The 12095-nt window shown below is 52.0% G+C and overlaps 1 protein-coding gene across 1 annotated transcript in view; it reads right to left on the bottom strand.

Moving 5' to 3' along the window:
• The window catches only part of LOC106505461 (translation initiation factor IF-2-like), a 20134-nt gene extending 11767 nt beyond the window's left edge, over positions 1 to 8367 (bottom strand). Inside the window, exons 1-2 of the mRNA XM_021067303.1 lie at positions 7185 to 8367; positions 6997 to 7087 (exon numbers count right to left, since the gene is read on the bottom strand). Coding sequence (XP_020922962.1) covers positions 7462 to 8352 — 891 coding nt within the window. The 5' untranslated portion in view covers positions 8353 to 8367 and the 3' untranslated portion in view covers positions 6997 to 7087; positions 7185 to 7461. The remainder of the gene's footprint in view (positions 1 to 6996; positions 7088 to 7184) is intronic.

Raw genomic sequence — 12095 nt, 5'->3', positions numbered from 1 at the left:
TGTGGTGAGGATTTGATCCCTGGCCTGGGAATTTATGTATGCCATGGGTATAGCCAAAACAATACAAAACATTTAAAAATGAAGAAGAAGGAGAAGAGGAGGAGGAAGTTCTTCTTGTTCTTAGGTCCTTTTTTTTTTTTTTTTCTTTAAATCAGCTGGTTTTTGTTATTGTTGTTCTTTTTATGGCCACACCCTGGGCATAAGGAAGTTCCTGGGCCAGGGGAATCAGAGCTGCAGCTGTCAGCCTATGCCAGAACCACAGCAATGCGGGATCTAAGCTGTATATGTGAACTACAACAAGGCTTGAGGCAACGCTGGATCCTTAACCCACCGAGCGAGGCCAGGGATTGAACCTGCATCCTCACCGATATCGTGTTGGGTTCTTAACCCACTGAACCACAAAGGGAACTCCGTTTCTGAGTTCTTGTAGACAAATAAAATGAGGTGATTCAGAATATATGGATTTGGTTTCTGGAGGCTTTTAAAAATAAGAGAGACTTCATCAGGACCAAGCTAGAAGTCCTGTTAGAGGCGGACAAGTGGCTGAGCTGACACCTGAAGAGGTTGCCTCTTGAGGAGGCCTACAAGGAGCAGAGGAACCAGCCAGAGGTCTCCAGTGTCTCCAACCATGTTCCCATGAAGCTCAAGGATGCTTGGGGGAGGGGAGATGGATGAGGGAGCCCTCGCTAATTAAGCCTCTACCCTTGAGCGAATGTGAGGCTAATAAGGCGGCCCTATTCCCGGGCACCTCCACCCCAAGCCAGCCGGTCTGCCTGTTTATTGCCCGTATGGAGATCATTAATGCCTCCTGACACTGGGGTCACTCCTGGGGTCAATCCCTGAGCCCGTTCTGCAAAACAAGGGGAAATGAACTTCCCAGCACATGTGGCTCAGGCTTGCTGGGGAGGGGGGACTCCCATCACCCCACACCTCAGCTCTGGGAGAGATCAGCACCCCAGGCTGCTGGACCCCCCAACACTATCGCCCCCACCCAAGCTGGACTCTGAGAGAGTGGTCCTGGGCCAAGGGGCGGCCCTGGTCTGGGCTGGGGCAACCCCCACCAAGGCTGTCCCAAACGACAGACGGACGCTAATCCCCTGGCGACGGGCAGGGGTGGTGTCTGGGAGCTGCAGCTGCAGCTCGACAGGGGCCAGGCACGGCCGCAGGTGGCGGGAAGGCGCAGGCCCGAGGCCACGTGGGCGAGAGCAGAAGAACTGGCCCCTCCCTCCCCCGCTACCCCCGCGGGGATTGGGCCCCTAACCTCTCCGGAATCCAAGATGGCGGAGGAGGGCGGGGTTCTGGGCAAAGTGAAGCTGCGATTGGTGGAACACAGGGCTTTTGAGCTGAAAGACGGCCTCAGTAGCCACTCAGGGAGCTCCTGGCAGTGTTGGTGGGCGCTCAGGCGTCTTACCTCACACTTAACCAACCAAGGCCTCGCCAATCTGTCTCTCGCAGCCTGGGAAGGGCCAAGGTGGGAACAAGGAACCCCCAGATGGTCCACCAGGCAGTCCCTTGCCAGTCTGGGGCCTCTTCCTGGGTAATGACCAAAACTGGGAACCAGCCCCTGCTGGCTGGGAAGAAGTCGAGAAAACCCCCAACTAGCTTGGAGGAAATCAATAGGATTATGAGGTTAATGCCAGAGCAGGCTGAGTGACAGTTACCAAATAAATGATCCCAGGAGGACATGGCTGAGGTTAAATGAGGCCCAATAAATAAAGGAACGTGTTCAAAGGAGAGACTTCAGAAAACGCAGGGACGTGGGGGTCGGGCCTCTGGCCTCCTTCCTGCCCTCCCTTTCTAGGGCCTGTTGAATTTTAGAGGAGCCACAGTCTGGGGCACTACCTCCCAGGCATGCACAGGTTGGGGTCTGTGCCCTATTCAGTGCCAGTGTTGGTACAGCTCCTGGGCTCAGGGCTTCTTGGACAGCTTCACCCATCCAGCTCCTGGGGCTGAATGAGAGAAGGGAAACTCTTACTTTGGAGGTCTGCCCACTTACCAGCCCCAGCACACCTCTGATTCCTTAGAAGCAGAGACTGGACCTACTGTGGTAAGAGGGGTGGAAACTAGGAAGGTCTTTTATCACGTCATCCTTTCTGCTGCCTTAGGAGGTGGCTGTTATTAAATTCATTTTACAGATGAGGAAACAGAGGCTTGAAGCCGATTGTGCTCTAGGTCCCTCTGTAAATAGCCCATTGAGGAGCTGAATTCAGATTTTTAAACCTCATATTCCAAGGGCTTTCTGATAGCCCACATCCTCTCTCATTCTTGAATTCTAATTTGTTTCAGCCTCTTGTTCAGAAGAATCCTTGAGGACCCAAATTAAAAGCCAGTATTGGAGTTCCTGTTGTGGCGCAGCAGAAATGAATCTGACTAGGAACCATGAGGCTGCAGGTTTGATCCCTGGCCTCACTCCGTGGGTTAAGGATCTGGCGTTGCCGTGAGCTGTGGTGTAGGTCACAGACGCAGCTCGGATCCTGCGTTGCTGTGGCTCTGGTGTAGGCCAGCAGCCATAGCTCTGATTAGACCCCTAGCCTGGGAACCTCCATATGCCGAGGGTGAGGCCCTAAAAAGACAAACAAACAAAAAACATCAGTATTGGAGAATCCATGCTTAGGAAGAATGGAAGGGAGAGAGAGGAGGAAAGAAAGGGGGATTGTTGAAAAGTTAAATAATTTCTCTGACTTAAGAGTTTTTCTTAACCTTGCACAACCGCAGCAATATACCTTCCTCAACAGATTGTAAAATAAAATGTATTTCAGAGAAGTCTTACTGGAGAAAATGGAAGGAAGTGGTAGTTCAGGAGCAGGTAGTGTGATGAGAAGAAAGTCTGATCTGCAGAGAATCTGCCTACTGAGAAGGACCCTGAAAGTTTAGATTGCTACCCCTGACTACGAAAAATCCAGGTCTATTATTCATTCCTTATCTCTAGCTCCTCAGTGAGTTACAGGGGGAGCCACCTGTATTATTGGTGAATCCCTGCCCCTGCCCTGGTTCTGAGGGGGCTCAGACCAGCCTACATCACCCAGGTCCAGGATCAGGTCAGTCTAGTCCTCAGTTCCTTCTAACTGGAAGTTTCCCAATTCTTTTTTCTGTGGAAGAAGGCCTGGGAGCCCAGGGTGAGAGGTCAGGAGAGCTGACTCTCACCTGTGGTAAGAGGGAATCACCTGCAGCAGTGGCTACCACCCTCTATCCATTCTCCTTGTTCAGTTGTCCAATTTCCAGAATGAGCTCAAGCTCCTGCCCCATCCTAGCTGTGCGGAGTATGATAATCCTAATGGGACGTGGGCCGGGGAATCTGGAACCCAGATTTGGGGTTACTGGGTAACCGTAAAGCCAGAGGAGGGGACAGGTAAATTCCCTGTTGCCGCACCCACCCTTTCTCTTCCGGGGACTTAGCAAGGACCCAGGCCTTAAATCATAGCACACACAAAATAACATGGTGGAGAAGGGAGAGTGGAGGGATTTTGTTTCCTGGATTTTTGGTTTGTTTGTTTGTTTGTTTTTTGCCATGCTAGTGACATGTAGAAGTTCCCAGGCCAGGGACTGAACCCAGGCCACAGCAGCAACCAGAGTCACAGCAGTGACAATGCTGGTTTGGCCACCGGGAAACTCCTATTTCCTGAATTTGAGTGAGAAGCTATGTGCACATGTACAAGAACACATACAGACAGGAAGACATGTATCTTTCATCATGAATACCCAAGAACTGGCTCAGTATTGAGCTGGATCCCTCACATAAGTCTCAGGAGTGTAATTTGGCTATAAGTAACAGAATCTCAAACTAACAATGATATAAACAAATAGGATTTATGGAGGTTCCTAGGCTAGGGGTTGAATAGGAGCTGTAGCCGCTGGCCTGTGCCACAGCCACAGCAACTAGGATCTGAGCCGAGCCTGAGACCTACACCATAGTTCACGGCAATGCCAGATCCTTAACCCACTGAGCGAGGCCAGGGATCGAACCCTCATGGGTGCTAGTCGGGTTCATTAACCACTGAGCCGCGATGGGAACTCCGGGTTTATTTGTTTTTCTCACATTACAAGAGTAGGTTTACCTGCTCAGTGGTGCCATCTGGAACCCAGGCTTTTTTTTTCCCCCTCAGATATTAGCATATTGCCCTTCATCTTCTTGTCTCAAAGTCTCTAGAGGCTGGGCATTCCAAAGATCTTATCCAGAGGGGGGAAGAAGACTATGTCTTCCCCTTAATCGAGACAGCAAAAAATTCCCTACACGTTTTTCTCTCCTCCAGTTTTTCACTTAGGCCTCATTGGCCAGCACTGGATCACATGACCGCTCCTGGCTACAAGGGAGACTAGGTGAGCAGGCAACAGGATTTTCCTGAAGGGCACAGAGCAGCAGTTCTCAGCCTTGGCTCTATTCTCAGAGATTCTGACTCAGTTGGTCTGGGTTGGGTTGACATTGGTATTTATTAAACACTCCAAAACCCTAGGATTTTTTTAAAAATTGTAATTGCTTTTCACTATAGCATGGTGCCAACTGGGGTAGTCACGTTCCACCAAATCCATGCTAGGCTCTGGATAAGCCACCTTACTGTACCTACTGGGATTCTTCAGCTTATTCTATAGCCCCTGCTCTTTTGGGATTGATTATACAGCTGATTAATGAGTAAGTCTGTAGGTTATTTGCTATCCAATTTGTAGTTAATAACCGGTTGGCTAACTAATAGAATGGTTAGTTGGCCTGTCCTGTTGTTTATGTGTCTGGCACAGAGTAAGTATTTGACATTTATTTCTTTGGATGAATGAATCCACAAAATAGAGATTAAATGGCAGTAATACAGCACCAAATGAGACAGTAGCTATGAATCCATGTGGTAAATGATAAGACACTGTACAGATACAAGAATAAACATTTATGTGGGGAACTATTTAATTTGTCTTTTGTCTTTTTAGGGCCACACCTGCGGCATATGGAGGTTCCCAGGCTAGGGGTCTAATCGGAGCTGTTGCCACCAGCCTATACCACAGCTCATGGCAATGCTGGATCCTTAACCCACTGAGCGAGGCCAGGGATCGAACCCACAACCTCATGATTCCTAGTCAGATTCGTTTCCTCTGCAGCACAGCGGGAACTCCTTATTTTTGGGAACTATTTTAAATTTAAGTCCAGGTTATAGTTTTTTTTCCCTATCCTTCACCAAGGAAATAATGGCTCTACATTTATAAAATGGAGAACTGCCATTTTGCCCTCTTGCTGGTAAGCCAGATTTTTTTCTCTATTACAGCAACTTTGTCAACACACAGTGAATATGTGAATATAGTCACATAGTGACTATATTCTTTCTCCTTTTTCCTTGACCCTACATTGCCTTTCTACTTGTATTTTTATTAGTTTATTTTGGTTATAAACCACTTCAAAACTTTTTGGGCATGAGATGGGGTAAAATAAATTTGAAAAATACTCGGGAACTAACCTTCCTTATCTGCCTACTGCATGCCAGGCATTTACAGGCATAACTCAGCCAAATCTCACCAATAGCTAGTAGGTTGGTGTGATTACCCCCATTTTGTGTAGGTGTTAAGGGACTTGCTCAAGGTCACACAGCTGCTAAATGGTGAGCCAGGAATCAGAGCCAGGTTTCAAAACCAAGGTCAGTTCAACACCAAACCTGAGCCTTTCCCGAAGCAACTGGAGTTGTGTGATAGATGCTCCGTTATGGTCAACTATTTGCTTAGCAAGTTGAAGAGAGTTTTTGTATTTTGAACTCCTCAAATCAGTCTTGGGGGGATAAATGGTCTCCTTTTCTCCACAGGCCATTTATTAGCAAATAATATAGTATACTTCATCGATTGCAAGCTATTCTATTCTTTTATGTACCACTAAGGGAAAAAACTGCTAATTAACCTATGACACACCATTGGTTTTAAGAGGCATCCTAATTTCACAGATGTCAGAATGTGAAAAATGTGTGTCCTTGAATCAGTGAAATAACGTATTCTATTCTAGTCATGGAGAATTTGTGTATATAACCTCCCTTTTTTCTTGCTCAGTTGCTGGCTGGTTTGTCCCTTCCTTTTTATCACCCAAACCTTGCCAGTCCTTTCAATATCTCATTTCTCCATGTCATCATGAACTAGTCAGTTCTGATTCGGACTCTCTCCCATGAGCCTCCAGAAAGCCTTGCACTTTGCGGAAGTTTCCACTCTCGTTTCTTTAAAGAGCTGCATTAGATGGTCTCATTATGCACTTCCTCCAATAACTGTCAGCAGACTCTTTCCAGAGTCTGGCCTAACTGTAGTCTCCCCATGGTACCCGGTGATTCACTGCCCTCCCTGTTCACCATTCCCCACAGGAGTTGGTTGGTGAGCTCCGTACACTATTTACGTGCAAAGGATTTTCCCTACAGGCCGTTGGAGAGGGCATGGGAGGGGGCTTGGGCACAGAAGCTGAGGCATGTCATCCAGTTCTCCCTAAACACAGGAAACATGACTCCCCAGGCATCTCCTGAAACACCAGGGCCTTCCCTTTCTCCAGTCCAGGAGGAGGCAGGATTGGGGGAGGATTAAGCTTCTCCATCCCCTTTAGACCTTACTTCCCCTTCCTGGTTTGGGACCCTAGGAGACAAGACATGAAGGGAAGTTGGGGTGGTGGGATCTGGTACTGCCAGGGGAGATGGGGATTCTTGAGCAGTGGGCCCCTTGTGGAGCTGGGTTACAGGCTCCTGACTGCAGCAGCAGCAGGCTTTTCTGAGTTGGTGTTCTGCTTCCCCCTTTGTGTGAAAGGAGGTGGGAAAGACATTGATGCTGGCTTCCTATTTCCTAGCATTATGAAAGGGACAGAGCCATCGAGGAAGACTTTTCCCTGTCCGGTTCCCATCAATCTGATTTTGAAGTTAGAATTTGGAAAGGAACAGAGGCTGATTGGAGAGGTTGGGACACCCGTGGAGGGAAGGAAGCTGAAGACTGAGGGTCTGATGGGGGAATCCTATTGACAGAAGGCTCTGGGGGCCCTGGGGGATGGGTGGGCAGGCCTACCTTGCCCCGTGTTCTGGGTGTGTTACAGGCTGTGGGGTTTGGGCATGGGCTGAGGTCCATACGGATCTGTCTGCCTGTGCCGCGGCAGGGCCTGTGGGGAGGTACAGACAGACATAGAGAAATACAGGTAAGTGAGAGAGAGGGGATCAGGCCGGGCAGGGAGGTCTGGGCGGCTGAGGGAGACTCACTTTCTGAGGCACAGAGGCCGGCTGGCTCGGCGCGAGGCCGGCTGGGCTTCCTAGACTGGAGCAGGCACTGGGCTTCCTCTTCAGCCCTCCGGGATCTCGGGGAGCTGCTGGCAGAGTCCTGGCCCTCGGCCGCAGTTTCCCCCAGAGGCTCTGCCAAGCCCTGGCACCTTGGAGCCTGGGCCTGGGCTCGGATTCAGGCCGGCGCCGCACCTCCCCGCCGCTGCCGCTCCGGGCCGGACCGCCGGGCCTCCTCCCCGCCCGAGCGCAGAGCCGGCCTTCACCCGTGACCCCCGCGGCGGACTCCAGCGCCCGCTGCCCGCTGGGCCCGGACGAGCGCGGGCTGGTGAGCAGCGGGGCCGGTCCCAGACAAGGCCCGGCCGTCGCGACAGGGCCCGGAGCCCGAGAGCAGGAGCGAGCGCGGGCGGCGCGCGGAGGTGTGAGAATGTGAGGCGGGCATGGTCGGCAGCCGCCGTGCGGGGCGGTGGGGCGCGTGTGCGCTGCGGCTGCCGAGCCGGCTCACGAAGAAACCGCGGGCAGGGCAGGGAGCGGGCTCGGACCTGGGCGTGTGCGAGCGGGCGGCCCCCGCGGCCTGCGGCTCGGAAGTGGGCCCGGCCCCGCCGGCCCGGCGTGCGGCGCCCCAGGGTGCGGCCCGCGCGGCGGCTCCGGTCCGGCCGTCCGGGTTGTCGAGCCTCGGGTGGGAGCCGCGCGGCGCGCCTGGGCCGCTCTCTCTCTCTTCCCGCCCCTCTAATCTAAACCATGCGGGGCTTCCACCCCGGGCTGGCCGGCGGGGCCCGAGGGCCGCGGGGAGGGTACCCGGTCGTGCGCTGGGGGAGCGGGCACGCTGCTCGGAGCTCGGGGTCCCGGGGCCGTGGAGCCAGGGGACCCTCGAGCCCCCTCCCCGGGGGGCGGCGGGCGCGGACTGATTGACAGCGGCGACGTCAGCGCGGGAGGGGGGCGGGGGCGGCCCCGGAGGGAGGGAGGGAAGGAGGAGGGAGCAGAGGCCCCAAAGTGCAGCCTCGGAGATCAAGGGCCCGCTCCAGAACCGGGATGTGTCCGGCCCCGAGGGCGCGGCAGGCAGCGAGACCCTGATCAGTGGTCCAGTCCTGGCTGTCTCGGGCTCCTCGGACCCGAGCCTGCAGCGGACCCCGGGTGGCACGCGCCAACGCATGCGGCAGCGCAGTTAGGGTGAGTGTGGGTCCCGGCGGGGTGTGGGTGAGCCGGGCATGCGGGACAGGGGTCGCCCTGAAACCAGGCTTAGGCTGCAAGGCCGAGGAGGATGAGATGCAAAGAGGGCGAGTAACGGGACTGGGGTAAGAACCTCGGGGACGGTCAAGGCGGCAAGAGGGCGGCCCGAAGTGTTTCTGATCCGGCTGCCGCCTCGGCCCGTCTCCCAGCGGTCGGGGCTCGAGCGTCCTTTCCTCGGAGTAACCGGACGAATTGGGTCCACAGACCCAAGAGCATAGAAACGACAGCGCCAGCGCCAGAGGAACAAGGTTAGGCCGAGGCAAACGGAGCGGTGGCCTTGAAACTGGTGTTTGCAGAATAAGAAAGGCCAAGGAAGAGGGCCGGGTACTTGGCGAATATCGATGTGGAAATGTGTCTGATCAGAAGACTGGACTTCAGAGCCTTTGATGCAACAGGTTCGTCAAAATTAAAGCAAGGAGCAGTATATATAAATAATGATCCATGATCAAGAATTATCAAAATGCGAGCAATTACCCAAAAAGTAGGATTAAGCGTCACGCTATTACAGTACTCCGACTTTAAAACAACAATAAAATAATAGTCAATCTCAGAACCATGTGAAAATTGTAATCACAAATTCGAAAGGATCGTAGATAGGGATGAAAGTGTGATAAGAACCACCGTATTAAAATCAATAGCAAGAGAAAAAGACATAGTAATAGTGTAAAAGATGATAAAACTCTAGGAAAAAGGTGAACAGTGAAAAATACTATTAAGGAAAATACTAACAGTACTATAGACAGAGTACTGTTATATAATTTATTATTGATGCTATAGTGAATTATTAAAATAATTATTGGCCAAAATCTTAAGAGCAATAGTAATATAAATAAAGACAGCAACAGGAATTGCTGGAGTAATATGACAATTTATGACCAAGGTTTTAATAGTCCCAACAACATTATAAATAATGGTAGAGTAATAAGAAGTATTGTACCAATGTGATGAAAAATAATCAGAGTATTAAGAACTACAGCAATATTACAAATTATGACAAAGTAACAAGATGTAATGATGTGATGAAAAATAGCTAGGGAATTAAGATCCATAACATTACAAATAATGACAAAGTAACAAGATATTGTAACCATGTGATGAATACCTGGAGTATTATGAACAATCCTAACAAAACAAATACTAGTCAAACAACAAGATGTATTGTAAGGATGTGAAGAAAATTAATGTGAATATGGAGAACGAGAATATTACAAGTTATGGTAAGCAAATTATTGAAACTGTGACAAAGTACACACAGGCTGAGGAGCCAGCCACGGAAACATTTTAGGAGTACAGAGTAAAAATAAAAATAACGATAGATTAACATGATCTATTGAAAGACAATATTTAATAATTGCCTAGATATTTATAGTATTGCTAATGCACCAGGAGGTCCTAGAATGATGGAGCAGTGACAGGAAAGCAACAGCAATATATTTGGTAATGAAGAATCAACAAAGCAAACCAGTACTTTAACCACAATATATTAAAAATAAAAAGTACTAATAACTCATGTGATAGGGTAAATATTCTTAATGTTATTGAAATGACCAGAACACTACTCTGCTAATAGAGCTAATTAAAAGATTTAAAATAGAATTCACTATGAACAGTTCCCCTAGTGCAAGAGAAGTATCACCGGTAATTTAGAAATGAAAAGAAAAATGCTATCCTTCTTAGAAAACCGGGCAGCTGAAAGCGACGGACCCCAGCGCACAGGGCGCAGAGCCGGCGGGCCGCGCCCTCAGAGGGCTCCAGGAGAAGAGCGAGCGCGGGCTGCGGACATCGGCTGGTGCGGACGCGTTGTGCCCCCCGCGTCCAGCGCGCCGGGGCTCGGGGTCAGAGGGGACTGGACCGTGGGCATGGCCGTGCAGGGCAGGAAGAAAAGGAAATGCGCCAGGAGCTCCAGCGAAGGCGAATTGTCGCGATGTCGGGACGTGGCTGTGTGCTGAGAGAAACAGAGGAGGCGAACCTCAACTAGGGGAAGGACAGGACCGCGCAGCCCTCGTCCCGCGGCGTCTGTGGACCGGGGCTGCGGGCGTGCTCAGCACCGGCAGGACTGAGAGCACGCGGCGCAAGTTGCTCGGCGCCCCTGTACCGTTCCGAGTGTGACAAGTGCCCCGCAGAGGACTAGTAGCCAAAGGAGTATCACACCAGGCAGACTCTCCTGGAGCCCGCGGGCCACCACACCTGGACCAGTTGATCGCTGATGCCCATCTCGGCTGACCCCAGATACGGTCCGAACCAGCGCCTTGAGCCAGAGCTCCCAAATACCCTCCTTGTTGCAATGCCCCATTGCCTGGGGCTCCTAGGTTTCTGAGGCTCAGCCCAGGAACCCGCGTGTGACCCAAGGCCAGGGCTGGCATTGGCCATGCCCGCGGAGCCTTACTCCTGTAGTTGGAGGGGCGGCTAGGCTGTCAGGCTTATCTTTATGGGCTTTTTCCCAGCCCCAACTATCCCGGGCCCCTTTTTATCTCTTCGGTTGCACTTGGCTTGTTTACTTTGTGAGGCCCTGGGAGCCGACATCTAGGCCTGGGATGGAGAGGCCAGTGGATGAGGGGGCCTGGGGCTTGGAATGCCCAGGGAGATCCAGTAGAGGAAAGAAAGAAGGTACGAGGAGAAAGGCGGAACATTTAGCTACAAGAGAAGGAGACACATTTAGAAAGCTTCACCCAAACTTGCCCAGATCTAGATGAAGGGAGAAGAGCAAGGAGGTGGGAAGGAGAAGCAGGGATAATGCAGAGTTGCATCCACAATGGAGGCAAGACGGGCAGTCCTTGCAGGCTGGGCTCCCATCCTGATATCTCAGGACCAGCCTCCTGAAGAGAGCAGCAGGCACATGAGAAGGCGGGTGAACAGTCCTAGATGCTTGGGGAAGGGTAGCTGTGCCCCAGGGCTGTGCCTATGAACTGGACCCACCAACTGGTCTGGTCCCTAGCTGGGAATGGTCTGGGTCCTTTGCCCCAAAGCAGAGCCCTTTGGAGCTAAAATGTGAGGACCAGGCTGGGGAGGTCCCAGGCTGAGTTTCTGAGTTTGGGCCTGAATCAGAGAGGCCCTAGGAAAGTGTGGCTACTTGGGTGACTAGCAGGCTGTGAGAGGGTGCTGTGTCTGGGTGTGAGGATGTGTGTCCCTGCATAGGTGCCACACAGGAGTTGGTGGCAGTAGGAACATGCAGGAGGGAAATCCTTTGGTTAAGGAAGCCTCTACCTGACCGTGTCTGGGAGTGGGTTTGGGCAGATGAATGAGCAGGGGCCTGAGAGCCCGCTCAGCAGCAGGCTCTATCTGCAGGTGTGGAGCCCAGGGAGCGCAGGCCTCGCCTTCCTCTCCTGTCCTCCCAGAAAGTGTCCTGGCTGCCCTGAGCCAGGAGTGAGCCTGGACCCCCAGTTAATAGGGAATAGCCAAAGGACCCAGATTTCAGGCTCCCCTGGAGCCCAGCAGGAGGGAGGGACTGGGGGTGCAACTGGGGCAAAGCCGAGATGCCGAGAGGGCGGTCCTTCCCCCAGACCTAATCATCATACAATCCCACACCCAGGGTCCGGCAGACCTTGAAAGGCACACAAACCCTCCCAGGTCCAGAACCCAGAGGGAGGAAGCGAGGGCCCTGCCTCCAGCTCAAGAGGGGGCGGGGTCCACGTGCACCAAGGCGGCCTTCCTGCCCGGGCCCAAAGT

This window comes from Sus scrofa, chromosome 12 (genome assembly GCF_000003025.6).
Source record: "Sus scrofa isolate TJ Tabasco breed Duroc chromosome 12, Sscrofa11.1, whole genome shotgun sequence".
Taxonomy (NCBI): Eukaryota; Metazoa; Chordata; class Mammalia; order Artiodactyla; family Suidae; genus Sus; species Sus scrofa.
The sequence above is the reverse complement of the archived record's forward strand: the minus strand, read 5'-3'. Positions and strand labels throughout refer to the sequence as shown.